The sequence below is a fragment of the Vanellus vanellus genome (genome assembly GCF_965231255.1).
Source record: "Vanellus vanellus genome assembly, chromosome: 14".
Classification (NCBI taxonomy): domain Eukaryota; kingdom Metazoa; phylum Chordata; class Aves; order Charadriiformes; family Charadriidae; genus Vanellus; species Vanellus vanellus.
Window position 1 is genome coordinate 17,928,409 of NC_138919.1, and position 27,609 is coordinate 17,956,017.

The window sequence follows — 27,609 nt, forward strand, 5'->3', positions numbered from 1 at the left end:
CGGGGGGGGGGGAGGGGGATAGAGAGGTAATTTTAACCCGGATGAGTTTACACGACTGTACAAACACTTGTGCCAACCCGAGGAAGAGGTGGGAGAAAATGCAGAGTGTGTCTTTTGGCGGCAGGACTAACTTAGGCGGGTTTAAATTGTTCCTGAAACTACCACCTGAGATTCTTTTATCCAGAAGTAAAGCTTTCGTTAGAGCCTAAACAGAAGGATTTGGTTGTGTCATCTTTCACTGTAAGCAAAATACGCAACATCTAATTTATAAGCATATTGTTCGTACGGCTACAGTCACCGTGTGACTATATTTCTTCCAGTAAGTTAATAATTTCTATTATATATAATGTGGCTATTCTAGCGTGAGGCGGGAAAGGAAGAAATCAGAGCTCTGTGTAATGACATTAAGCGTTTGGGCGCATAGACAGCTTCAACGGGCTCACAGCTGCTTAACGTATGCCCTCTGCCTGAACTCATTTTACCACTCGGTGTCTGACTTCTCTCGCCGTATGACAAGTCGATGTGATGGACAGTTGGTTATTTGTCAGGGCGAACCCCACCATCGTGTGTATAGATTCAAGAATATAGACAAATAAAGCTGGGAGAACAACAACAACAAATCCCGACGTCTTTTCCGTTCATTAAGTGTACTCAAAGCAGCTCGCTGTGTGCTGGAGTCGGTGGTTGCTGGTTTTCCTAAGCAGCAACTGCTGAGTGATTTAGAGTACATCTCTGCTCTTTTGTTTGGATTTCATTTGCGAAACCATTTAGAGCTATAATACTGTCAGCTTAAGAACATGCTATATCTTTTGCCAGTGGGGGCCTCATGTGTGCAGAGTTTGTGTTTTTCTCTCCGTTTCGTGTGCCGTTTGAAGCCTCCAGTATACATCACCGTCCTTCTTTGGGCTGGTCGTTAGAATAAGTCTCGTGGCCGCCTTTAGAGCAGCGGGAATCCTCAAAGTAATTATGAAATTGCACCTCAGATTAGTCATTAGATAAACGAACGCATAAGATCTGCTAAGCGCAATTCTCTCGCCCTTGGCCAAGCCCAGCCTGGCAGGGTAGCAGGAGAAGGCTCTGCCCCTGCTTAAAACCCCACGAAATCGAGAAGGGCTGACTGCAGCTGGAACAGAATCCTCCACCGAAGCAGGAGGAGGCACGGACCGGAGCTGACAGTTGTGCTAATTACAGTAGTTAAGACACAGCCTGCTACCTTCCCGAACTCTCAGATTCCCTAAAATAACTACCAGCCGGGAGCCGAAAGATGTTCTGCGACTGTGTTGCCACTGTTTGGGGTTTTGCCAGGGGTGTTTCTCCCCTGCAGAGTTCCGCTGGCGGCAAAGCTCGGCGTTACACGGCGTGGCCATGGCAGGACCCGGGTCCAGCGTCATTCTGCCCGAGGGTCACCTCGCGGGGCCGTCCCGCTGGTTCTGGCTGCCGAAAACGCTGGAATATTGTCCAGGTGGTTTCATGTATTTATTTCAGATTTCCTATTCCTATTGTTCATAAGGTACGGCGGATTTAAGGCATCAAGTACTTGATCAAATTATATCAATGTTGAAGTGGCAAATCTAGAATGAGAGAGGAGCTGTATCGCTTCTGGAGACTGAACGGCATCATGGCTGACTCTTTAGGGTTCTTTGATTATTTGTTGTTGTTGATCTCTGAGCAACATTTGCATCACCTGCATCCCCCGCAGCGTGGCCAGCGGGGCGAAGGGGGGGGGTTCTGCCCCTCTGCTGCGCTCCGCTCTGGGGAGACCCCCCCACAGTGCTGCCTCCAGCTCGGGGGGTCCCCACAGCAGAAGGACATGGAGCTGTTGGAGCGGGGCCAGAGGAGGCCCCGGAGGTGCTGTGAGGGCTGGAGCCCCTCTGCTGGGAGGACAGGCTGGGAGAGGTGGGGGGGTCAGCCTGGAGAAGAGAAGGCTCCAGGGAGACCTCAGAGCCCCTTCCAGTGCCTAAAGGGGCTCCAGGAGAGCTGGGGGGGGACTCTGGATCAGGGAGGGGAGCCATGGGATGAGGGGGAATGGTTTTACAAAGGAAGAGGGGAGATTTAGGTTAGATATGAGGAAGAAATTCTCCCCTGTGGGGGCGGTGAGCCCCTGGCGCAGGGTGCCCCGAGGAGCTGTGGCTGCCCCATCCCTGGAGGTGTTCAAGGCCCGGTTGGACGGGGCTGGGAGCGACCTGGGCTGGGGGGAGGTGGCCCTGCCCGGGGCAGGGGGTGGGACTGGGTGGGCTTCAAGGTCCCTTCCAACCCAAACCATTCTGTGATTCTATGATTCTATTTCCACGCTGTTGAAGGACTCTTTTGTGTGTGTTTTGCCCATGAGAGTGGGGCTTTGGGCTGTGGTGCCATATTTCCCCGCCAGGGAGGTGGCGTGTGGCGCCCGGGGTGGGACTCGGGGTGCGATGGGCGGCAGCTCCGTGTGCCGTGTCGGGCTGTGCTCGCTGCGGCTCAGTAGGGCAGCCACAACGTGCAAAGGAGCTGACATGAAAAAACGTATCCAAAACACGATAGTTCGGAAGTGTTTATCCAGTTGGAGGCTTTAGGAGCTATTGCCATTTCTTGGTTTTGTAGGTAAAAATGAATATGTACTGTGGGAAAGGAGAAGACGTAGTTCTGTGATACATCGTTGTGCTGAACACATGCCTGGAAGTTTGGAATTTTTAAGCAGAGAAGTTTGTCCTGGTTTGAGGGTGCCCCACGTCCCGATGGCCGGTTCGGCCCAAACCACGGCAAAGTTCCACAATTGGTTTAAATTTGTTACTTTGGGCGAATAGCAGCGTTTGCCTGAAAACTGCCAACATGAGCCACACTTCCTGCCATGAGAGTTGTCAGGAGTGCTCGATGAATCAAGTCATTATCTTTCGTTTCCAGTTGTATCCCCAGTCTAATCATAGCCAGATCTGGGTGTAGAGGTACCAAAAAAAAAAAAAAAAAAAAAAAAAAAAGTTGTAAACATTTTCAAAGCCAGGAAAAGTATGAATCATGCTCCTGTTTATAACTTGAAAGTTGGAATTTATCGTGAATTTGCACCTCTTACTGATACTGGGCACCTGGACGGTCGTGGACGGGGGAGATAAGTCAGTGCTTCAAAACAGCTGTGGGATTTTTTTGAGTCAATTAATAGAAGTTTTTAAGGGTCCGTGACAGATTTTATGGAAGAATTAAATAAATGAAGAGTTCATTCAGCGCATCTGGAAGAATCCTGTGCAGGAAGTAAAATGTGTTTGTCTTTGCTATCTCGAAGGAACACTAGGTGTTGACTTCCCTGGCTTCGCCGGCTTTCCCAGTGCTCCCAGTTCGCCCTCACTTTGCCTTGCTGTAACCACGCTGCCGGCGTCGCTGCCAGCAGGTCATCTCTCCTTCTACCCTCCGCCTTCCAGTGTGATTTTAGCTCCCACTATTCCAAGGGAAAGTACCCATTTCTAAAGAATTTTTTTTTAAAAGAAAAGAAAAAAATGAGAAAATCTTTCTCAAACTTGATTATTTCTTTTTTCATTTGGAGATTGCAATTTTATTTAAAGTGTTTTAAGAATCATCTTGACTTCTAATTTAATCTTCTACAGAGCACTATGGTATCCAATTTCTCATTTCACATTCGTAATACCAGAATGTCTCAACGTTAAGGTAGAATCCTTATTTTAATTTTGATTTTAGTTTTATTTTCCTGTTTTAAAGTATGTCGTATTTTTTGCAAGTAAAAAGAAATATGAAGCTTTTCTGTTGCCATTCAAAAGAGAATTCTGATGTCTTGGCATTTTTCCAGACTAGTTAATTTTTTTTTTTTCCAAAAATCTCAACGATCCGAATTTCCCTTGAGTTGGACCTCCCGTTTGCTATTAATCTCTCTCTCCCTTTGCTCTCCTTTTAATCTGCCGAGCAGAAACTGCTTCACTTTCAAAGCTCTGCAATCTATTCCCACTCTAGCCGTTATCCCGTATGCGCTGCGGAAACGCCGACTCTTCTTTCACTAACAATGCACAGATTTACCTCTGGCGGTCTGCGTTTCCTCCCGACCCTCCCAGCGCCTCCTGCGGCGCGGCCCCCTCTGCGGTGGAGAAGGGACTTAGGGACCCGCTATTCCTACCCTGAACCTTTCCTTTCTTTGGTTGCCTGCAAAAATCCGCGATAAGAGAAAAGGTATGTGATAAACCTCCTGTTCGCGGGTTGGTCCATGCTGGCTTGTATGTCACATGTTATTCCATCTGTAATTATCCACTCTCTTTTGTACTTAATTTTAAAATCATGTGGGCAACTGCCCCTTTCTGTTGTGTTTCTACTTGCTTCGTCAAAGGTGGAAAATGTAATTTCTGCATGTAAAGCCTGACTTTGAAACTAACACAAGTTGTAAATTCAGTCCACATAAACGATAATATTTCCTTTATAAATATGTGTAATCTACTTATTATTGAAACGTAGATTAATACAATTGGATTTTTGGATAACTTGCCTAGGTGCCTTAATTCCAAACTAAGCAAACACCACCAGCACTTTGTTTTGGGCTGCTTTTGCAATGACATTCTTCAGTGCGGTCTGTTGAAATACAAACAGGTTTTATGGAGTATTTTTTACTAAACAGTCGACAGGTTTTAATTTAGGGTCTTAAATCAAAATTGTTTTTCAATTTTCTGCTCTGCCTCACAAAAGCATAACGAGGGCACACCTGACGCTATAAAAACCAGATGTCATTTCAGTGTTCCGGGACTGAGTGATAAATTCGGAGAGCTGAAGAGTTGGTATCACAGCCGTGTGGCCACCAGGGAGCTCGCAAGAACAGAAAGGACGCACAGCGTTCCTAAATAAATAGGATTTGGGAATGGATTGCACTGGAATTTCAGAGACTTTCAAAATGCTGAAAATATGGATGGAATTGCCTTTAAGGAACATTCAGGGGACCATTTCAAACTGACGAGTAACGGACTGAAGTGCTTCTTTCCTACCAGTCGCGGTTAACGAGACAGTACTGCTCGCCTTGACCGTCGTGCCTGGGAGAGCAGCAGGCGGACCGGGACGTCATTCCTGTCAACGCCTGGAACCGGTATTCCTTTACCTTTCTCCTTCAGACAAAACTTCCGAAAACGGGATGTTCGGTGGGAACTGAACCGTACGTGAGACACGAGTCAACCTTAGAGTACTTGTTTCTTTAAACAGGTTCAGATTCCGCACACAGGTGTTCAGAGCTCGACTTACGGAAATTATATATATTTACAAGACTAATCATTTCACAAGACGTAATTGTCGTCGGCTCAGACACCCACCTCTGGTTATCACAGGACGTAAAGTCGAATGCAAACATCTGTGGTGTCCATCACATCCATTCCGTGTTTTATGTTAAGAGGTCTCTCCTTTCATAACCAAACGGAGGGTCCAGCCCTCTGTCCCCCGAACCGTTTATCCGATGGTAAAGCAAACGAAGTGGCAAGAGGTGAGCAGGGGCTGTCGACGCCCTGATGCTCAGCTGTGACGGTGCGAGCGGCAGGACGGGTGAGGGGCTGCCTGTGTTGCTGTGAGTGTCTCTTTTAGGGCTGTCGAATCATTCGCTACAGAAAGGAATCCTGTCCTCTCCCTTTTCCTGAGTGTCTCCTTCTGGGTCTCGCTCCTCACAAATCGAACGTTGCACGTTTCGGCACCTGCGTGCACGTGCAGCTGAATATTTAAATAGATGTAGGTATGAAATACATTCCGGAATAATGAACGATTTTTTTAAAACAGTATCTTTGCAGAGCAAAGTGCAGTGATACTAGTTTTGTTAAATAAGAAACCAATGAATAGGAATTTGTGGAGGTATTATTTTGTTTCTTTTAATTGACTGGAAGAACGCAAAGCGTTTGAAAGTAGAGGATACGTGCCAGGACATTAATTCCCTCTAGCTACACATCCTGTTGCACTCTGGAGCTGAAGCTAAAGTTGGTAAAGAGGTATGAGGTTTTTTAGGGATTTTGATTTCTGTTTTTAACAAAAATGTCTGCCTAAGTAAAACATAAGGATTCCTGTTTGAATCGTAAGGAAAACTGCCTGCCTAGGGATCGATAACCCTTTATTTTCATTGAATCATCAGTCTCCTGCTTCACTCGTCTCTCCCATAGGTGGGGAAAATGTACCTTCTCCAACTGTATGTTTAATTACGTTCCATTTTTTAGTGAGAATGGGTACGTTACAGAGAAGCTGTCAGTTTGAGACTGAGCAAACTAAATATACTGAGCTGAATGCATTCAGTGCTGTGTACACGAACCACTGGTGTGGATGAGAAAGGAGAAACCTTGCAGCTTTGCAGTATTCGCAAAGTGTCAGGTCGTGTTCATTTGAAAGGGATGGCAACAGCCTTTTTCCACCGGTGCAGACACAAGTCTTATGTTTCGCCCCAGATGGGCGATCCAGGTGTTTAGCAGACCTCGATATTTGCCCTTGTATTGTTGAATTTCAGCATTTTTGGAATAGCCATTCAACTTGTTTTGTAGAATCCCAGATCTTTCCCTTCATAAAGATTTAGATAGATGAGATGAAAATGAAACGTTTGTCCTTCCACCTTTAAAAGCGTTTCGTCTCCTTTGCTGACTGTTACAGAACCTTATATACTGTTTTCAAAAAGCGCTTTTACCAATGTATATTGCTGTAAGGACAATTGGGATGAACTGTTAGGAGCTCTTGACTGTGGTGAAGATGTGACTTGTTGTTGAGGTCGAAGTGCTCCTGATGGTGTGAGACTGTCACGACCAGTAGAAATGGGAGAAACAGGTTCCCATTGATTCTATTCTGTTGTATCCGCCTCAGCAGAGCAACGAGGGATTCTTCCAGATCTCCGTACTCTAACGGAGGATCTGAAGGACTGGGTCACTGCTGGGGAATCTGCTTTAATAACATTGGCACGGCTGACAAACTGTGCCAAGTGCTCTGACTGCTGGGATATCTGTATTTGGGCAAAACATCTTCTGAGTAAGAAAACACATGATGATACTGTTCTTCTATGTTGTGTGTTTGAAAAAGAACACATTCCATGAACAGTAAACGCTGTGGAAACTCATACCCCTTAGCTTCCGAAAAAACACATCATTACGAACAAAAATACCCTGCACGCCGCTTTAAAGGTAATATTTATATTTTCTGCTGGGAGAGTAATGGGGAGGAATATCACCTGAGCTTGGGAACGTGGGTACAAGCGATACGCATTGCCGAAGCCTCGCCTAAGCCTGCCTTGTTTGACATGTGAAGTGAAGACTTCAGTGAGTGCCTCTGCATCAGGATAAATTTAGCTCCCAGAGCAGCGCCAACCAGACTTGTTGATTGGTGCGGGAGTGATTGCTGTGATTCCCCAACTATGAAGGTGCTGTGATTTCTGCAAAGGATCTGTGCAGGGGGGAGGCGAAACATGGAACAGATTTTGAAAACTGGAGAGTGAGGTGGATCTTGGGTCTCTGGATATGCCCAAAAACTCTTATGGGGCCATCTTCTATTATGAATCACAACTTTGCTTTTTTTTAAATTGTAAATTACTGTTTTTTAATTACATCTTCAGCTATAATGTTGCAGCTGTTCTGTATGAAGAGTTCGAAACTGGACCGATGAAATCGGTGCAAAAACTTATTACTATTTCAATATAGCCTCAGTCATTTTCATAGCTTGATCAGAACAGCTCACGCTTTAAAAGCGCTTACACTTATATTCAGAAATAACAGTCCCTTACTTATGGTCATGGGGATGCTCTCCAGGTCACTCTCAAGTGACCACCACTCAAGTGTGTGGGGCATTTCCATTTCCATGTGATGAGAAAATAATAAAAACACCCTTAAAAGTCTGCATTTTCCAATAAAATAGCACCGTTTGCACCTGCAGAAATACATATGCACTTGCAGTGCAGTACTAAATTCTTCCAGTCTGGTGGTCCTGAAATGGAGGAGACTCTGGGAAGTCCCTTCTCCCTACCATCGGAGTCATCCAGGCTGTGTTTGTACCCCACAGGTTTGGGATAATGAGGTGCCAAAACATCCCCCTGGGGGGTCCTGAGTGGAAGCGGAGGCATCCAGTCCCTCCCCAGTCCCTCCCCAGCTCTCCACAGGGAGCGCGTGAGCTGCTGCCAACATCTAGCCGATGGCCAGCACGGAGGGGACAAGCATGGTTGCTCTTGCTCCATAGGCACCTAGTTTAATGTCTGTCCCAGCGAATTCCTGCCGTTGCTGGAAAAGAGATGTCCTACCATCGTTTTTGCTTGCCTTGCAAAAGGCAGGCTTGGGTTTCACCCTTCGCGTCTCACTGAAGTCTACATAAATCACCTGAAGTTGGCCAAAACCGTCAGAAGGACGTTGCGATCGACAGCTGTGGTTTGTGGCTTTCCCGTTTTTATAGGGGCGTCCGCGTAAAAAACCGCGTGCAGTAGGGTCGTGGCGGAAGGGGCAACGTGCTGGGTACAGCCGTGTCGGTCAATCCCAACCGCCGTGCCCGCAATCCCCCTTGGCTCTATTCGCAAATAGTCGCCAAGTTCTTCTCGACAGGAGCGGCAGCCGAGCCCCCGTGCCTGCGAGCGGCTGGAATTCGTGGTACAGATCAGCACTCGGAGCTCGGCGCAACTATGTACTGTATGTGGCTGCTATGGTGATTAAAATACATAAATAAAATAGATAAATATGGACCATATTAGAAATTCATTACTGGCACTCTCTCAGATCACGGTCAGCTCCGGCGTGCGGTGTCAGCCGCGTTCCCTGACCTCCTGGACGCGGGCAACGGCCCCCTCCTACCTTGTCAACCAGCAAATTCAGCACAAAAACGGTAAACAAAGGGCTTTTGTGCATGTTTTATAGTTCAGTGAGGATTAGTGGCCCGACGCGATTTTCAGCCGGGACCAGCTTAGTGTTAACTCGCCCGAGGTTAACGAGGGAGGACGCGGGGCGGTCCGTGGAGGCTGAAGCAGGAAGGTCTCGCTCCGATTTGGGACGCCGAACAGCGGACGGTTAAAAGCGGGTTCTGCTTACCTGGGTCGGCCCGTCGGTCACGTGCTCCCGAACGTTTCGGCCGCTTTAGGATGCGGATGGTGCCGGTCTCAGGCGCGCGCTCGCCGTCCTTCCCGCAGCTTCAGAGGTCCCCTCCGCCGTGGTGGACATCCTACCTCGGGCTCAGTCAGATTCCGCCTCTGCTTTCCCCTCTCACCTTTTAGCATTCTCCGACCGTAAAATCCATCCCTTCCCCGAAATGCAGAAGGATGCACTTGTCCGATGAAGTTTTCCCAGGCGGGATTCAAATTCCAAACAAGCCTTTCGCGTCCTCCGCGCCGGGAGGCGAAGGGAGAGCGCTCGCCGCCTTTAAAGCCCCACCAGCGTCTTCCCAGCGCTGGAAGCGAAGTAGCTCCTCATGGGGATCTTCGGAGTTTAACTTTGGGGGGGGGGGGGGGGGGGCAGCGGGGGGAGGGAGAAAGTGGAAAGCCAAGTGAATGCTGTAGTGGAGGTTTCTCTCTTCCCCCACTGGGCCCCTTGCCGACTGTTTTTATTGATTTCAATCACTGGAGGCGAGCTGGCTCTCCGAAGAAACACTGTGTAATGTGTTCTTTCCTGGCTTTCATTAAAGCGACTCAATGCAGCGCGGTCACGCTGCCGAGCTCGCCTGGCAACCTGCCTACAGCCTCCGCTGCCGCTTTCATTGGAGGAGAGCGAACTCGTGGTTTGGGGTTGGTTGGTGGTTGGGGTTGGGTTTTTTTTTTTTTTTTCTTCTTTATTTATTTTTTTTTTTTTAATTCTCCAGCAAAGATTTCAAAACAGCCTGTGCTCTGCCTCTGCCTCCTCTCGCAGCCCAAAGCCTTTTTAAACTTCGGAAGAAATTGCCGGCCTCCCTCCCCCCCACCCCCCCACCCCCCCCAAAGGGGACGACTTTGGTGGCGATGAAAACATCCCGTGCTCCTTCTATTAAAATTCCTCCCTGCGTTGTTGGGGAGGGGTTAAAAGGGCTGTGTGTAAGCCACAGGGACCGGGATACAAATGATTTCCGAGGGGTTTCCTTCTTTTTTTTTCTTTTTTTTTTTAAATTCCATCTTCTCCTGATTGGTTAACATGGTTTAATTGAGGGTTAGAGAGTAAGCAAAATCCTTCACTAAATATGTGAAAATTCCTGGCAAATGGAGCACAACTACGTTCCCCAAGCCGGCAGTCGCGGCGGTGTCTGAAATAGTTCTCTTGTACTCAGACTGTGATACTGGTGGAGAAAAATGAGAAATAAAATATGGTCCTGATTTATGCCTCAGGACTTAGTCTGCGGCAGTATGTATTTTATAGGAGCAAACAATCTATAAAGCGGGCTTCAACAAGAAGCTGAGTTCTGTGAACTGTATTGTTCTGTGTGCCTATAAACGCTTTCGGTTAATTTAGTAAATGGTTCGATTGCTTCTTCTTTGGCAGTTCCTAATGATAACACTCTATGCGCTCTTCAGAACTGGCTGTAAATCTACGAAGCGTGTAAAGATCACATAGCTGTAAATTAAGCTGTGCATCTTACTCTGAACTGCTGCTGCAAATTTAGGGTGCTACCTCATCGCTTGTGGCTGGGTACACCAAGGGCGCTTTTTTTTAAGAAAACCCAAACACTTAGATGACCACTAAAAGGATCCTTTCCTGGATCAGAAAGATAAAAAGCTTGTTCTTACTTAAATGGGGCTTCCTGCAGAACTTGTTTGAGGCTTTTCTGCCTGGGTTGCATCTACAGAAACCTTTCCAAATCAACGTAATGCAAGTTATTCCCAATGGTTTTGTTGGGAGGAGTTGAGATTCTGAAAACACCGAGCTTTTATGAAAAAATTTAATTTTTTTCGTTGAGCGACGTATACTTTTTAAAAAATCTTCCCCTGCAGGTGCTACGGACAGGGTGTAGGGAGGTATACTTCTACAAATGTTACTTTTCATTCAAAATTTGCTTTCTGCTCAGTAATGAAATTTCAGATGCCCTCTCTGGGCCATACTTCGTTTTGTGAGCTTCTAAATGATAGAAAATAGTTCTTTAAATTCAATACGGCCGTGAACGATTTTCTGCAGCTTCTGGGGGGGTGGTTGTGGCCCGGCGCTTTGACGCGCCTCAGGTAGTAAATCATCTGTCGGTCTTCCTTTTCTGAACCTCCCTCGGAGGTTTGCCAGCCTTTCTTCTCGGTGGGTTTTGAACTCTGCTTATAAGATCCCGCTTTGTGTTTCCAAGCTGGCAGATGGCCCCTTATTTATCTGGGTTCGGGTGTCTTGTGTACGACAGAAACAGGACGGTTTGCATGCTCGTACCGCGCACGGGGCATTTTGGGGGCAAAAGGCTACTTGTAGGCAGAAGCCATTCCGTGACGGGTCGGTAGCTCCTCGTCAGCTCTTGGTCAGTGAACAAAGCCCCTTTTGACATTTCTCTATAATAAAAGTTATGAAATAACATGAGTTTAATGAACAAACAAGGCGATACAATACTCCTACTATGAAATAAGCCGTATCATCCAGTTCCCCATCTTTCTCTTTGGAGTTCGAAAATTTGACGCCCTTTTTATATGTTTGTCACGTTAGTCAAGTTATAATTTATTCCTCTGAATTTCTGATGTTGCTTGCTTTGCTCTTTTACGGACTTGCGTTGCTGTGCTGGTCGAAAAGGATAAAAGGCTTTTTGCTTTTGGAGGAGCTGGATTCGCTGGTACTAACAAATAATAATTTGGTGTTGTGGCTGGGTCTGTGGTCGCTGCTATGGGTTTGGCAGCAGAGCCGAACCCCTCAACAGGCGGAAGGTTCAGACCTACACAGCCAAATCCCAAAGGCAAATTTGTAATAAATGAGTATTTGGTTCGTTGTTGCGATTCTTCAGAGTTTCTGAGTCTTTGTCAACCGTGTTCTGTGCTGACGACATCCAGCTGGGGACGCGAACGTAGGAGGCTGAAGCGGGGAGGAGTGAGGAGGAGGAGGAGCGGAAGTCTTGAGAAGATGTCTTCGGTTCTGCTCAAGCATGAGGCAATCAAGGACCTTTGGGTAACTATGAATCTGGAAACAAATTGAAAAAGGCTCTTGCTGCCCTGCTGAAACACAATTCAGTACGAGTGCTGATAACACCACCGTGGTCGTGGCTGCTCAGCTATGGGTCACGGTCCCCTGCCCGGGTAAGCTGTGGTGCCGATGCCCTCTCTGAAGAACTACACCCGTTTGGTTTGGCCACTTCTGCTGAAGAAAAAAGGGTCAGATATCTTTATGAAATGCTGTATTGAGTACATCTTTCTGCCTTTTGCAGTTTCTCTTGCAATTATAGTTATTTTTCTCGGTTCTGAATAAACGCCTTCCTAAAGAATGCTTGCGAAATGTTTTAAATTTGTGCCGTACTTCCAGATTACAAAGAATAATGGAGAACTTGAACCGGTATCTGAAACCGCCACAGCTGAAGCTTCCAGATAGTTCGACTCAGATGCCTTGGACTATTTACGGCACATGACTATGTTGACGCACCGTTTGGGACTTTCAAGGCTGGCAGGGGTGCAAGGCGCTGCGTTGGCAGTCCCAGCCCTTTGCACGCGGATTGACGTGGTACGGGATGGACTTTGGGAATTTGCTTGAAGGTGTCTGAGCTCACATCTCCATACCCTTGCGAAGACGACATGGATTTTTATGAGCCCAGATTAAAGATTTGGGGGTCTGCCTTGTTCGAACTGTGGCGTTCAGTGGCAATATCCCATTTAGCACCTTTTCGGGGCTTCTGGAAAGTTTCCAAGTGAAAGACTCCCACCTCCTTAATCACGAAAAGTCCACCGGTTCCCCTCTGAATGTCGTTCATTCACGCGCGCTGACCTAGCCTGACCTTGTTTAGATTGAGATCTAATGAGCCCACGGGCCGAGGTGGTGTGGTAGCGCTCAGCGGGTTTGGCAAATAAACCGCTGTTGTGTCTTTTTTTTCTGTATGCATATGGTTTAAATTTATCACGTCAATAAACAAGTGTCTCGGCCGCTCAAACGGGGACTTTACAATGTTGTAGTTAAGACTAAATTGTAGCACTACAAATTGTGATGTCACTTTTTAAATATAGAAGGGGACAGTGTGGATTATTTATGACCTCAAAACAATGAAGTCCTGTTGGTTGGGGTTTTTTTAATTTAAATAGTGACATAACACTAAAACTCTTAATCGGAATGGCAGACACATCTTCCAGAGAAACAGTCACACTAACGGTGCAGAGAAAGCAAAGTTTAAAAATAAGGCTGTTGATTTGAGGAAAGGAGAAATGCATCAGTAGGGTATCATAACAGAGGTCACCCAAGTTAAAATAAATACAGCTAGGCTTTACACTCCAGTGAAAGGTTTGGTTTTGTTTTCTTCTGAGTCCCACGTTTTGGGGAAGTTGGCTTTTGGTTGTGTTTGTTTTTTTTTTTTTTTTAATTGCAATAAAACCACCCTCAGCTTCAGTGGAGAATATTCCACCAAAATGTAGGTATTTTATGAAGCAAATAGAACTTGCAAATTGAAAACCGCTCAAGGACAGATTGTGGTACGTACTACTGGATCAATCAAGTTGCCGTGGATGGAGAAAAGCGAGGTTGCAACTAGCAAAGCTGGTTGAGCTGTGAAGTTGTGGGCGCTTCGGCAAGATGGGTGCCGGCAGCCTGGGGAAGCCCCTTGCCCGCGGACCAGGCTGTGGGCTAGCAGTGGCCACCTCCGGCCGTAAAAGCAGACTTTTCTGTGCCCGGGACGGCGCCAGCCCCGTGGGGAGAACATCGCTCTCCTTCTGGACATCCCATGGCGCGTCAACGGCGATGCTGGCAACAAACATCCTCGGGATTTACCTTGGGACCTGCAGGGAGGCAGCAACGTGGTTTGGTTTTAATGGAGCGACCAGGGAGAGGGATAAAAAGCTTTCTGGTGATGCGAGGAACGTTGCGGGGGGAGGGAAGGTACGGAGAGATGCATTTACTGTACGTATGACCAAGCGGAGGCCTCTTTATCGGAGCAGCTCTAATGATGTGCCACAGTCGCTTTATTTGAAAGCTTCATGGCTCACAGAAAAGTAAACAAATTCATTACATTATTTTTAAAAGAAGATTAACTGTAGCGTGTCGTCTGTTGGACAGCTGCTGTAGTAATCTTTTACAAACACTTTATAAATGACCACCCTCAGTGTTTTCCTGGGCTTTGTGTGGCTGGATTGTTATTTTAGTAAGTACCAGGGTGGCTTTCCAAATGCAAACGTTGTTTCCTGTATAACAATTACGTACCCACCTTCTCCCTAAATATTACTTTATTCTCAGCACGAGTTATAAAATGCCTTCTCTACAGATGCGACATACGTGGCTTTTTTTGCATGTACTTACACACGAATGCTGGCTTTTCCATAAAAGTTTTTAAACAAAAAAAGCAAGTCCTCTGTACTGTCCCGCTCCCATCTATCCAAATTTCTACTTTCTTGTCCTTTTTTGGTCTTTGATAACAGAGTTGAAAAGATGAGTCCGAACAAGTGTTTTGCCCTCGGCAGGTGTCTCTGGTGAACCAGGTCGTGTTCAGGTATGGCCCTGTTTAACCGTCCTTGGCTCAAATGGCGGCAAGAATACCGTTGTTTAGCACCATCTCTGGATTTTTGCTTGAAAGCACTGGGCAAACACAAGTTGACATAACGCTAAGGATTTGTCACTTTATAAAGTGGTTTTAACCAGCCTTTCCGTGCCGTGGCTGATCTTCTGTTTCAGTTTTGGGTTCCTGGAGCAGAAGGAGGAGGAAGAGCGTTTCTTCTCCCTTGGCTTGGCCGCTGTGGCTAGGCGATGCTCTAGCCGAGGACCTCGCCGGGCAAGGCCGATGCTATAGCAAAGCTGCCGCATCTGACCCAAGTCCGCTCTGCGAATGGAATTCTTGTTCTTGGAAATGCTGGTGGCGGTTGGACTCCTCTATCTCCCCCGGCCTCGGGATGGGAGGTGCTAATTAATACAGCTGCTGTGGGCATGAGCGGCTCCTCTGGGAGGCCCTACTTCTCCCCGCTCACTCCACCTTCATCAGCGTGTGGTTGGAGTGTCTGAGGGATGTGCTGACTTGGCAGAAACGTCAGAAAGTGTACTCTATTTATTTGGAGCAGAAGAATTATGTTTTAAATAACACAACAACCACTTGCCTGCCATCTCCCATTTTTCTGTCCTTGTCATATAGGAGTCTGCTTCAAAGTCCACTCGTGTACAGGTCAGGTAGATGTTTCTCGGGCCACCTTACATCCGTCCCATTTCCTCTGCTCTTGGTGGGTGGCTTTTCCCTACCGAGAGACCCCATCTTATATATATAGCCTGGCCTCCCAGGGATCTGTTGCTTGCTCAGGTTGTCTTAACAAACCCGGTACAGCTGTTGCTGAGGAAGTGGATTAATTAATGGAGTCAATTGGCAAATTGGCCCATTGGCCATTGGATTGGGAAATCGTTACTCTTTGGGCAACACCTCTCTCATATTTCATGTTACTGCAGTCCTTTATGTTTCCCCAGTGTTGCCCGCAGCCCCACCTCTTCCCGTTAAGTGTCGCGAGCGGGATATTTACACGGTCTCAATGGAAGATGTTGAATATGGTTAGATAAAAAACCGGGAGCCTGACAGCCTATTCCAATCGGAACCCCCGAATTTAGAAGTGTGTCAATGTTTGCAATTCTGAGTTGGCTACAGACGACCGTAGGGCAGCAGCGCACAGCAAACAGGAGCTACAAACCCAGAGCTCGTCACAGAAGCTGATACTTACAGTATTTTTGTTACTGGCTTATCCGTCCTTACTTGGAGGAGAAGGTGGTATTTGAATGCTCCTCAGCGTTCAGACCTTTGGCCTGCGCTGTATCGCAGTGCCTGACCTGGGGGGGTGGCTAAGGACCCGGAGGTCCTTAAACCACGATGAAGGCATCAAAGTTTTAATTGGGACTGTGTGAGGTCTATAACTATCATATAAGCTAAGAATTAGCACGACCCCTTCAGTCTTGGACGTGGGAATACCCAAAAGCAACACCACTACAGTGTAACAGCCTTCTTTGCAGAATTTCGTATTTTTTCATTGCTCCGTTGTCACTGGGGGAGGTTGCACAGAAGAGGTGGCTTCACCGTGTCCAAATCCCTCCTGCTTCCCGGGGTGCGTAGGGGTTGGGATACCCAGAAGCTACTTTGTCGACGGTTTTGTGAAGGTCTGTGTACGACCATGGTTAGAGGAGGTGGGGCTCTGCAAAGAGGCAGTCTTGGGGAGGGCATTGAGTAAACAGCCATCGAGTATTAGACCAGCTGTGATTTTTTATGCTTCTAGTTGACACTAAACAATTCAGTAGGGCTGTTGCCTGGAAAGACATAAATGAACCTCTCTCAGACTTCCAGGAGTCCCTGGAGTCCGTTGCATCTTGCTGTGGAACAGCTTTTTATTTCTGCGTTGTGTGATCTCACACTGGATTTTCCCTAATAAACTCAGCGTATCTATTTAATGCTCTTCATCTGTACGTGAAATAAATATTTTCATTTAGAGTATACTGATGGGTATATTTATAGTAATTTGGCTTTCCATGTGAATAATTAACTATTCTGCCTATGAACCTAAAGAAACTTCAGCCTTTGTTTATGAAAATTGTGCATGTGTTTACCCAAGATTGCTAAAGGATCTCCACGAGGTCTTGGATGAAGATGGTAGTAGTCACATCTTCTCCTTTGGGATAACGGAGATGAAGCCCCTGTGTGGCAGAGAGGTTTTCTCAGTCCAGGGGAGTGTGAGGTTACACAACAAGCAGCCCCAGAAACTCAGGATCTTAAGGAAAATCTCCTTCTCCCACTTAAATGTGTGTGTGCTGTAAAAAAACCTCCATACCCTCCTTCCACTACGGAACAGCCTCTGCCGTGCCCGTTCCCCCCTCAGGTGGGAGTATGGGCGAACAAACAGGACAGCAAATCTTAGATATGATGTTTAATACATAACTGGAAAGCGCTCAGGTTCCCGCACTGCTGAGAACGGGATAATTGTCTACAGAGGGCCGTGCCGCAGGTTTCCGCGGGTGTGCTACGAATAGTTCTGGGAACTGAGCGGAGCGGGGGGGGGGATGGAAGTATAGTGAACAGTCAAATAATGGAGCTTAAAGCTTCTGGTTTTAAATATTACCTGTGCCCTTCTATTGCATCGATGGATATTTCGTTCTTTCCTACAGAAATATAAACGCTTTATTTAAATGTTGATTATTTCAGGCAACAAAAGAAGAGGAAGAACGTACCGCAGAGGAAAGGAGGAAACTGGAAAGAAAATTAAAGAAAGAGCGCAAGAAGAAAGAAAAACAGCTGATGAGGGAAGCTGGAATCTCTACGAAAAAGGCAGAGCCCCAAAAGCCGTCGGGGTCCGAGCTGGCTCTGGCCTATTTAACCAGGTACGAACAGCACAACCACCGCAGGTGCTCCCTGCAGAAGTAAGCCGTAAACGGTGCCGGCAATCCCGAACAAGCTGAAGCGGGTAATGATACCACATGAAAGGAAATGGCTGCAGCCAAGCACGAAGTTAACGTTTCATCTGAGCTGACACCCCGGGGCTGCTCACCCCGTGGTGTTCGTGTCCCGGGAGCGGCTGAGGGGCGCTCGGTACGGGGCAGAGGCGTCTGGCAGGAGGGCAGCTCCTGCCCTGAGCGCCTTAGAGGTGGTGTAGGAATAGCCCGGGGGTGAGCCGCGCTCACGAAGGTGAAAGGCGCGTTGCAGCAAAGGCTGCGGCGAGGCAGTGAGCTTGTTGAAGTGCGCTGTTTTCAGCGAAGGAGTTCCAGTTGTGCTCTTTACAGGAGCAAATTGGAACAAGGGGTCGACCCTTATGGAATCTGAATTTAACCGTCTGCGTGATATTTGGGTATTTGTAAATTGAGATGGGATTCTGCCACTGTTTTAAAGTTAATAGTGTACAATGCCTTATTTTTGCGTACCGAAGCGCGTAGCAAGTCTAGCGGCTGGTTTCAGATCGGAAGCAATTACTTCATCTAGCGAGCGCGCTTATTTAGAATACTTAAAATTCCAACATTAAGCAAAGTCTATGGTTGAAACAAAGAACTACAACAAAGCATTCATAGTGCCCCGCGGCCGTGTATAAACAAGACAACAGTGTTTATTTTTTTCCAAACTGCAAAATGTACCCTGTCTGTAAGAGCTGCGGGAGCCTCTTACAGCCCGCGGGTTGCCGCGGGGAGCGATTCCGGGGCTGCATCTCCGGCCGCGCTCAAACCTGGAGCATCCGGACTCTCTGAATGGTTAAGTACCGCACTCCGTGGGGAGGGAGGAAATTAATTGCATTCCAGGCAGAGGGACATGTGCATTTTTGTTACATAAGCCTCAGCACGCAGCGATAGCGAAATGACAATAATATTTTTGATCTGGAAAACAGCTGGAGTAGCTCACCACTGGTTGGAACTGCGGCTGGATTGACGGTTAGCTCGGAACCATCTGCGCAGGCTGTACGCTGGTATGCGCGCGAGCAAGCGGTGGCTCCAGAGATAATGGGTTTCAGGTTTGGAAGGCGAAGGAACAAGCTGTGGGGTTTTGGTTGATGCTCCGCTGTAGTCTGTGTGTGGATTTTTGCCTTGCTAGGTGAGACAATATGAAACTGGGTTTGGACTACTTCGACGTAACCTCTTTCACTTAATCTGTACCAAATTAACTTGAAAGAGTAGACCTGCTGTGCCATTTGGTCTTGTAGTCCGAGGGCCCTATGGACGGCAATAGGGCGTGAGGGATTATTTCAGCAACGGCCGATTTGAACTTTGTAGATTTAACAGGGATAGCGGTAAGATGCGGAACTGCCAAGCAAACAGCACCGTAGACAGCATTTAAGACCCAAATGTCCCAGGACTGTCTTCCACGGTTGTCAATTACAGGCGAACGGCTTAATCCTTTCACACCTCAGAAGTTTTTTCAACCCAGCAAGACTGGAAAAAGAAAGAAGTGCATTTAGAGTGATCAGAGAAGGAAGGTATTAGCTGGGGAAGGGGAACTAATATTTAAGCTCTGGAAGTTTGTTGAGAAGCTCCGGCAACTCCAGTGGGTCAAGGATTTCAGGCGACGTGTTTTTGTAGGGCTACAGGCACGAAAAATATGTGGGAGGACAAGTTAATCTTAGAGATGCAAGAGATTAACGTAACTGGAAGTAAACGAAAGGGCGCTGGGGATTTAGGTTTTGCCCCACCTACAATGAAAAGCCGCCCATGACACAGGGATGGCTGAGGGAGGTGGCATCTCCATTCCCTGATGACATGTGAGTCTCCCGTAGGACGGGTGGAACTTGAAGTACCATACGATAACTAAAATTGTCATTTTTATTTGTTAAGAGACTATTTGCAGTAGGAGAGCGCACTGTGTGAGGCTTTGGCCTATGACAGGAAAACACTGGATTTGTTTTAGCGAAGTTTTGTTTGATGACTTTGAAAGGGAAATGTTAGCATTCAGTGAAAGATTTTTTTTGTTACACATCTAGACTTTCGCCATGCAAGGGAAAATTAAACTTGTTTTGTGGGTCATACATGTTTTAAGAGATAGTAGTTCCCTCAGAGTGAAGAATCATCTTTTCTGGTCTGTGGGATTTTTCACCAGGAGAATAGATTTCTGTTTCCAGGACTAAGGTCAGGGAGAGGTGGCAAAAATGTTACTGGAAGGAAATAAAACATAGTTAATAACAGTTCCTGTTTGGTGGGGGGTGCTGGGCTTAGAAAGCCCCACTTCTGCACCAGCTTTGCATGTTCCATGGAAGAAATAAAATGGAAGAATCAGGCGGCCCCCAGGCAGCGCGCCGCGTCGCTGCGGCACGAGGGGACTCTCACAAAGCCCCCACCTATCTACCCCTCCTTTCAGGTAGTTGGAGAGAGTGATAAGGTCTCCCCTCAGCCCCCTCTTCTCCAGGCTAAACAACCCCAGTTCCCTCAGTCATTCCTCATAAGATTTGTCCTCCAGACCCCTCACCAGCTTTGTAGCCCTTCTCTGGACACGCTCCAGCTCCTCAATGTCCTTCTTATACAGTGGCACCCAAAACTGAACACAGTACTCGTGGTTGGGGCCTCACCAGTGCCGAGTACAGGATGATCACTGCCCCAGTCCTGCTCACCACACTATTCCTGATACAGGCCAGGATGCCTTTTTGGCCACCCGGGCACACAGCTGGCTCATATTCAGCCGGCCATCCACCAATAGGGGAGGATGACCTCCCTCGACCTGCTGGCCCCACTCTTCTTTGATGCACCCCAGGGTGGCATTGGCCTTCTTGGCCACCAGGGCTCACTGCTGGTTCATGGCCATCCTGTTGGCCACCAGGAATCCCAGGTCCCTTTCCCCAGAGCTGCTCTCCAGCAGGTCAGCCCCCAGCCTGTACTGGTGCGTGGGGTTATTTCTCCCCAGGTGCAGTACCCCACACTTGCCCTTGTTGAACTTCATGAGGTTCCTCTCTGCCCAACTCTCCAGCCTGGCCAGGTCACACTGTATGGTGGCACAGCCTTGCGGTGTGTCAGCCACCCCTCCCAGTGTTGTGTCATCAGCAAACTTGCTGATGGTACACCCTATCCCTTCATCCAGGTCGTTGATGAATATATTGAATATATTGAACCGTCCCCGCTGCCGGGGACTGCTGGGGGTCTCCGGCGCCCCCCGAGCTGCTGGGCACAGCCGACCAGTTCGTCCCGTGTTCCGGGTTTGTTATTAGAATCTACAAACAAATAGTCCTTGATGCTTTGCCAGCCTCCGGAGAGGTCAAATTCTCATTTTCCTGGAGAACCATCCTAGCAATTGCGAGAGGCTTTTTTTTCCCCATGCATACGGGATGGCCACACGCACCAGCAGCTGATGCCAGCGAGCAAACCGCAGCCGATGACACCGATAGCGGTGGTGACGCCGATAGCCCAGGACGGGCGTCCACCAGGTTTTGCCCTCCTGATAGAGGAGAAGCAGCCAAATGGTGCCTGTTTTTTTCCTCTCTCCCTTTGCGTTGGTCTGCGGGAAAAGGAAAGGGGGAGAAAAAAAAAGTCTTTGCTTCACCAGTTTTTCTCTCACCTTTTCCCCCCGATGAGATAAGCTCAGGTGGTTTCCCGGCGCGGTTCTGTTGAGCGCAGCAACCGCAGCGTGCCCGCGGAAACAGGAGAGAGTCACCGCGACGGGATTCTCCAGTTTGCTGGGGGAGCGGAGGGAGATCTGAAGATATAGAAAGGAACCTAAACCATTCTGTGATTCCATGATTAAAAATAGGCAGCTAAAGCAAAAAGGGAAGCAGAAAGGTTATAAAACTATGAGAAGGAAAAAAAGAAAATGTGGGATAATGAAAAAAACCTGAGTGGTACTGAACAGAAGAGAAAAAAATCCCTGTGAAATTCCTGTGGAGGCGTAGGGAAGAGCAGGAGTGGGGAAGTGTTCGTGGTTGAACCAACTGCACAAATCTCTTCCTTTTAATGACGACAGACCTTTTTTCTTCATGATGGTAAGCGCTGATTCAGGTTGAAAGCCAAGATGAGAATGTCTCATTACTTTGATTCTTGGAAAATATAAAACAAAAATTCATCCTTTGCTGAGCATTAAGAGCCTTCAAGTGAAAAGATGTTGCAATTCATGAGAGTGGTAATTAGACTTAATTATAACCTAACTGACCTTCTGTGGTGTTAAAATGTTGGCAGAACGTGTTTGTCTTGGCAAGCCGCTCTCTCCTAGAAACGTTTCTGTTCTTGTGTTTGGCTTAGAAAGTTCATTGCTATATGGATCTGCACATATGGTTTTCTCCACCGCCCATCAAAGGAACAGAGAGAGATCTGAAAAGATGTCACTAAAAGTCTGTGGAATTACAAGATTGATATCATCTGAAGTAGAAGTAATAGATAATATCGTTATCTGGATATTGCTGTGAATTACTGAAGCCTCAGAATAATTTATCACATGTTAAAATTTAAAAACTAAGCTGCTGGAGTACACTTCTTTCTGTAACGCTTTATGTTATACCGGTAATATATGTCACCAGAATGCTTCCCAAGGCATTGTCTTTTCAGTTTTCTTTCTAGATCTTATTTTCCTCATCCCAAACTTAAATTTAGGGGGGATTCAGAGAATGTCAGAGTCTTCTTTAAAGAAAAAAGAGATGCTTATAAGAATAATACAAAGCAAAGGCCCATTACGGAGACACAGAAGTGAGACGCAGAATTTCCCCTCGAGCGGGGAAACGGTCTGACTCTGCAGAACAGGAGGTGGATTCTGCTGAGCGCAGTGGCGATTCTGCTGAAAGCAGTGTACAGCCCCGGGGCGGCTCTTCATCCGCCGGGTTTGCAGAATGGAAACAGAGCCCAGTCCCGGGCCAAACTTTCTTACAAACAGTGCCAAGCACGGGAGATTTTAAAGCTGAAATGTTGCTCTTCCTTTCAAAGATCGTAGAAATCTGAGGGGCGTCACTGTAAGCACCTGTGCGTGTGTGTGTGTGTATATATTCATGTGGTATTTGTTGATATTTACTCCTGCTGGAGCAGAGGCCATCTGCAGCAGAGCATTAATAGGTAGAGTTCGTTCAGTGTTAGCGTCTAGGAAGTTTCTGGTTGTGGAAGGAACCAGCAGAAGCTTCTCCTGGGCTGTGAAGGCGGCGGCACCGTTTGAGATTTGTGGCCGAAGAGCTGCGATGGAGGTGGCCCTCCAGGAAATCACAAAACGGTTCGCCCTACCGCATTTGGGCCCAGGTGACTGTATTGAGAGAGCTCCTGCGCAAACACAGACACGCTCGTTGATGCTGAAAAAGAGTTTCTAAATTTAAAGTACATCGAGTGGGCTTGCGGCGGGTTGAGTTTGCTTCCTTGATCCGTACCATTTTGAAGCTGTTTTTCCTCTCACAGTTTAAGTATATTTTTAGCCACGGTCAGTGATGGCTTTTGATGTTTGATTCTGAATTTAAACTTAAGTCATTCTCATTGCTGCTGGCCTTAATCTTTATTCATTTCAAACTTGGCACTGGTGTGTATGTTTCAGCCTCAGTGGCTTAAGCTTTTAGATATTAAGAATAACTGATACACTAGAAATCTAAACATACAGAGATTTTTTTTTCTCTCTCCAGAGGCAGACTCCTTGGGTTTAATAGCAACTAACATTAGCATTTAGTGTCGTTCCTCCTTCCTCTGTCCTCTTGGACGGAGAACGAGTTTCCTTCCTGATAGGGAGGTGCAGCATATCTAAAAGATCATCCGTTATCTTGAATTTCATAAACTGCTGGAGAACTGCTCAAGTGATGAATCTCAATTAGCCAGTAGCAAAAATAGGATGTGAACTTAAGAGGAGCTATTGTAATTAGACACAGCGATGTGGCTGAATTCCCATCAACAACTGGGGCTCAAAGGTGTCTTGAAAGAGCAGCTTTTCCTCCAAGGTTAGGGGCATAGCGATGGAGGCTAGCTTTGCTTTAATAAGCGTGGGGTTAGTTTTTAAAGGTTCTGGGGCCAGCATTAACTATGCAAGTAATTCATCTATTCATACATGCTTTTAGTCATTTTGTCACATTCATTAGTTCCCTGAGAAGCCTCGTGAATCCAGAGAGTCGGATACAGGATGAATTTGCATTTGGCGCTGTTCTGTGGCTGTTTTATGCGCGCCGGGGCAGGCGCTTGCTACTATCTGATTTCAAAGGCTTGCACTTTCCCTAGTACTCGAGAGGTCAGTGAATTTGTTTTAGCGCTTCTTCAACTTTCCGTATTGCTTGACTTCTAATTTCTACCAGGGCCTGACCTGCCTCTAAGTGGGATTCCTCTCCGTGACCTAAACCAGCGTGTCTGTAAGGCGGAGTGTTTTCCAGTCGATGCTAATCGTTGGACAGATCTGCCTCATTTTAAAGGAAGCCACGCTCTCTGTTCCTGGCAGAGAAAAAAAAGTCTCGTCTTATTAAGAGTGAGTTACCTTATTGTTCTCCTACACTCCCTTGTGTAACTTCGGTACCTGGTGGCATCTGATGAAGCCACGTCAGTTTGTTTGCCGTTCCCTGGCAGCCCCAGCGTTACTCAGAAACTCCACAAAGCTCTCTGTTGCAATGCCCACACCTTTCCTATTTTTAGGGTGCCGGTATGCCGGCAGTTATTCTTGCTGGGGGTAGGTGGAGAGAGTTTATTCCCTCTCCAGATTCGATGCTGCTTAGGGCTGTTCTGGAAACGTACTTATCTTCTGCAGAAGGCAAAGATTGCTGGTAGGGTATATGATGCAGAAAAATTGTTCTGCTATGTTGAACCTGATATTGAGCAAGGTTTTCTAAATCATTGTATTGCCCCGCATTTTGTACATAACTTCTCCCCATCCTGGTGTTTACGTCCCTCACGTGGCCGTATGGGTTTTCTCCATCGCGCTGCCCCTCCAGCGAAGCAGTGCATCTGTCAGCCTTCGGCTTCGGCTGCTCCTTCCAGGCACCGGTGCGCTCTGTTGCTCTTCTTTGAACTTGTGTGTCTGTGATTGTTCTGGAAATGCCAAATGTGGAAGCAAACGTGCTGTTTTGCTGGCTCCGGCTTCGCGCAGAAGGGCCCGAGAGTCTGCGGTGCCTCGCTGCCCCTGTCGCTCTGGCTTTGGTTTATGGGCGACAGCACCGCGTTCGTCTTTGAGCCGTAGCACATTGAGATTTCACATTTAATTTGCTGCACACTGAAAACATTTGGGTTTTTTTCCTCCCCCCAAACTATTACTCAGTTTTGTGGTAATGACAGCGTTGGCACTACCCTGCCAGCTATAGCCGTAATAAATTTTTCACTGTGTGTAAAAGGGACAGATGCCCTACCGTGCCGGAGTTGGCTTTGTGATACACAGTTCCAGATGTTAGTGTTCTCCTTGTCATCCGATTATTCAAACTATGCATTTAGGGTTCTGCGAATGTCACGTCGCACTCTCGGTGATAGCAGCATCCAGCTTTTGCCTGTGTAACCGAGGTGCCCGCGGGCAGCCGAGGGGGTGATTTCCAGTCCCTGTGATGCACTCGTTGACGGCTGCATTCGCTTTGCTGGATGCCGGTGGCAAGCCGTACGCAGAACTCTGTTGGAGCCCCGCCAGTGTTTTCCTAACCCCGGCGTGACATCCACAGGATGTCACATTGTGCAGGAACTGCTTTTAAACCGTTATTAACTTCTTGGTGGGTTAGCTGCTTTTTATGGTTCCAATACAACAATTCCGCTGCTCTGCAAGAAGCGCATTAACATCTTCCTTTTAATTTAGTGAGTTGATGGAGATTACCGTCCCTTACCTATGTCTCCTCTCTTTTTCCACCTATAAACTTTACAGCTCTCCAGACTGGGCGGTCCAGGCTTTGCCTGAAGAAGGCTCACCGAAAAAAAGCAGGCAATATTGTTGGTCCGCAGCTCTTGGCCACGAGCGCGGCTTTGCAGTGCCGGTGGTTCCAGAGGTGCCGGTGCTGAGCAGAGGAAGATGCCTGCAGGACACGGTGCTGTGCAGAAATGCTGACTGGGGTCCGGGCTAACCCCCGGCTGAGCCTGAATTAAGAAGTTGTGGCCCTCTGCAAACGAGCTCCGGCACCACCGGGGGCTGATTTATCAGTCATAGCGCTTCCAGTGCCGGAGGGGGCACGTGGGCTTCTTCAGCTCTTGCTGAATCATAGAACCGTTATGGCTGGAAAAGACCTTTAAGATCATCAAGTCCAACTCTTATCTAACTCTGCCGGGCCCACTCCTGACCCACCTCCCTCAGCACCATATCTAGACAGCTTTTAAATACACCCAAGGATGGTGATTCAACCGCTTCCCCGGGCAGCCTCTTCCAGTCTCTGATAACCCTTTTGGGGAAGAACTTTCTCCTAATGTCTCACCTAAACCTCCCCTGGTGCAACTTGAGGCCTTTCCCTCTTGTCCCATCACCTGTTCCTTGGGAGAAGAGATGCCCCCCCCCCGCTACCCCCTCCTTTCAGGGAGCTGTAGGGAGCGAGAAGGTCTCCCCTCAGCCTCCTCTTCTCCAGGCTGAACACCCCCAGGGCCCTCAGCCGCTCCTCATCACACGTGTGCTCCAGACCCCTCACCTGCTCCAGTGCCCTTCTCTGGACATGCTCCAGCACCTCAATGTCCTTCTTGTACTGTGGCGCCCAAAACTGAACGTAGTACTCGAGGTGGGGCCTCACCAGTGCTGAATACAGTGGGACAATCCTTCCCTACTCCTGCTGGCCACACTATTCCTGCTCCAGGCCAGGATGCTGTTGGCCTTCTTGGCCACCTGGGCACACTGCTGGCTCATACCCAGCCGGCTGTCCACCAACACCCCCAGGGCCTTCCCCGCCGGGCGGCTTTCCAGCCACTCTGCCCCGAGCCTGTAGTGCTGCTCGGGGTCGGTGTGACCCAAGCGCAGGACTCGGCACTGTTGATAAAGTTAAAACTAATGCTGACAAATAATAGTATTATTTACTCCATTCTAAAAACAGCAACCAAAAGTAAGAACAACAAACAACTTTAAGTAGCTCAGAGCCAATCTCAGCTATTTTTACCAAGAATTTCTTGGAAGAAAATGAACCATAGGAATATATTCTGTGTATCTGTACTACTATCCTGGAAATGTTCCAGATGGACAGAATTGCTTTTTTTTTTTTTTGATAATTTCACTCATTTCTAGGATGTCCTCTCCATACTGGTGTACCAAGTTTTGAAGCACCTCGGTACTTACAAGTAGTTTTGGGTGTGCTTTGCCATTTCTGGCTTGCTGGGTAAGCAACTCTGGTCCCTGGAGACAAAAAAAGGTGCTTTGAAGATCCTGAAATGTCGGGGTTTAAGACTTTTAAGCGTATTTATGAGTGGAAGTTCTCAGATGTTTCAGGTATCCCTGCGGTATTCTCAACTCGTTGAGAAGCAGGAAGCTGTAGGACCATCAGCCGTTGCTTGATTTTCCAGCCGTATTGGTAAATTCTCGTGATGGAACTCATTCGGCCGAGCTTCGGCAAAGCAGCCGGACTAACACCACTTTCCCTGAACCAAACCTCTTAGGGTTTAGCTATTCATATTGTTCTGGATAAACTCCTTTCCGCAGGGAATGAGTTTGGAGTAGCTTTCTTACCCCTTCGGTTAGCGCTGATGTCAGGCTTAAGAGCAGCAGGCAAGGGAAGCCCATGTCCGTGCTGAATTTTTCTCAGTCAGAGTCAGGAGCTGTTCTGTCTTTCCAAATCTGCTCATGGTCCTATTTAGTTTATGGCAGAGGAAAGAGATTTGTTGTTGTCATTTCCATAACCATAAATGGTCACTAAATTTAACAAAGAGGGAGAAATGGATTAGGAAACCCTAATCCCACTTTATGGCTCCAAATCAAATAATTCCTCTTTCTAAATCTTTGAATTAATTTTATGGAAGGTCACAAGTACACATCTCAAAGCATATTTCAGCAAAAGCTGCAGAGTGATTTACTTTGAAACCTTCTGTCTCTCTGCGCTTCTACCATTTTTTCAGTGTGAAACAAAGCTGTCAAAATATTTACTCGGGCATTTGGTTCAAACATTCTCATAGGGAAATACTGTATTTAATAGCATCATTAACATGAATTCACAAATCCTTTCATCTGACATCCATCACTTACAGGATCAGCTGAAAAATATGTTATCGACTGACCGTCCCCATCTTTAAAGGGAATTTTATTTTTGCTTTTTAAAAAATATTTTCTTTATCTTCTCCCCATCATAGTAACGGTAATTTGCTTTTCCATAATACCTTTCTTGATAGC

At 47.2% G+C, this 27,609-nt stretch overlaps 2 protein-coding genes across 4 annotated transcripts in view; one reads left to right on the forward strand and one right to left on the reverse strand.

Moving 5' to 3' along the window:
• The window catches only part of GPR146 (G protein-coupled receptor 146), a 55,070-nt gene extending 45,940 nt beyond the window's left edge, over positions 1-9,130 (reverse strand). The window contains exon 1 of the mRNA XM_082490386.1: positions 8,970-9,130. The gene's annotated coding sequence lies outside the window, so the exon portion shown is untranslated. The remainder of the gene's footprint in view (positions 1-8,969) is intronic.
• Positions 1-27,609, forward strand: part of CHLSN (cholesin) — a 152,323-nt gene that overhangs the window by 93,142 nt on the left and 31,572 nt on the right. For all 3 annotated transcript variants that reach the window (XM_082490388.1, XM_082490389.1, XM_082490387.1), the window contains exon 3: positions 17,149-17,324. In XM_082490388.1, the coding sequence (XP_082346514.1) occupies positions 17,149-17,324 (176 nt within the window). The remainder of the gene's footprint in view (positions 1-17,148; positions 17,325-27,609) is intronic.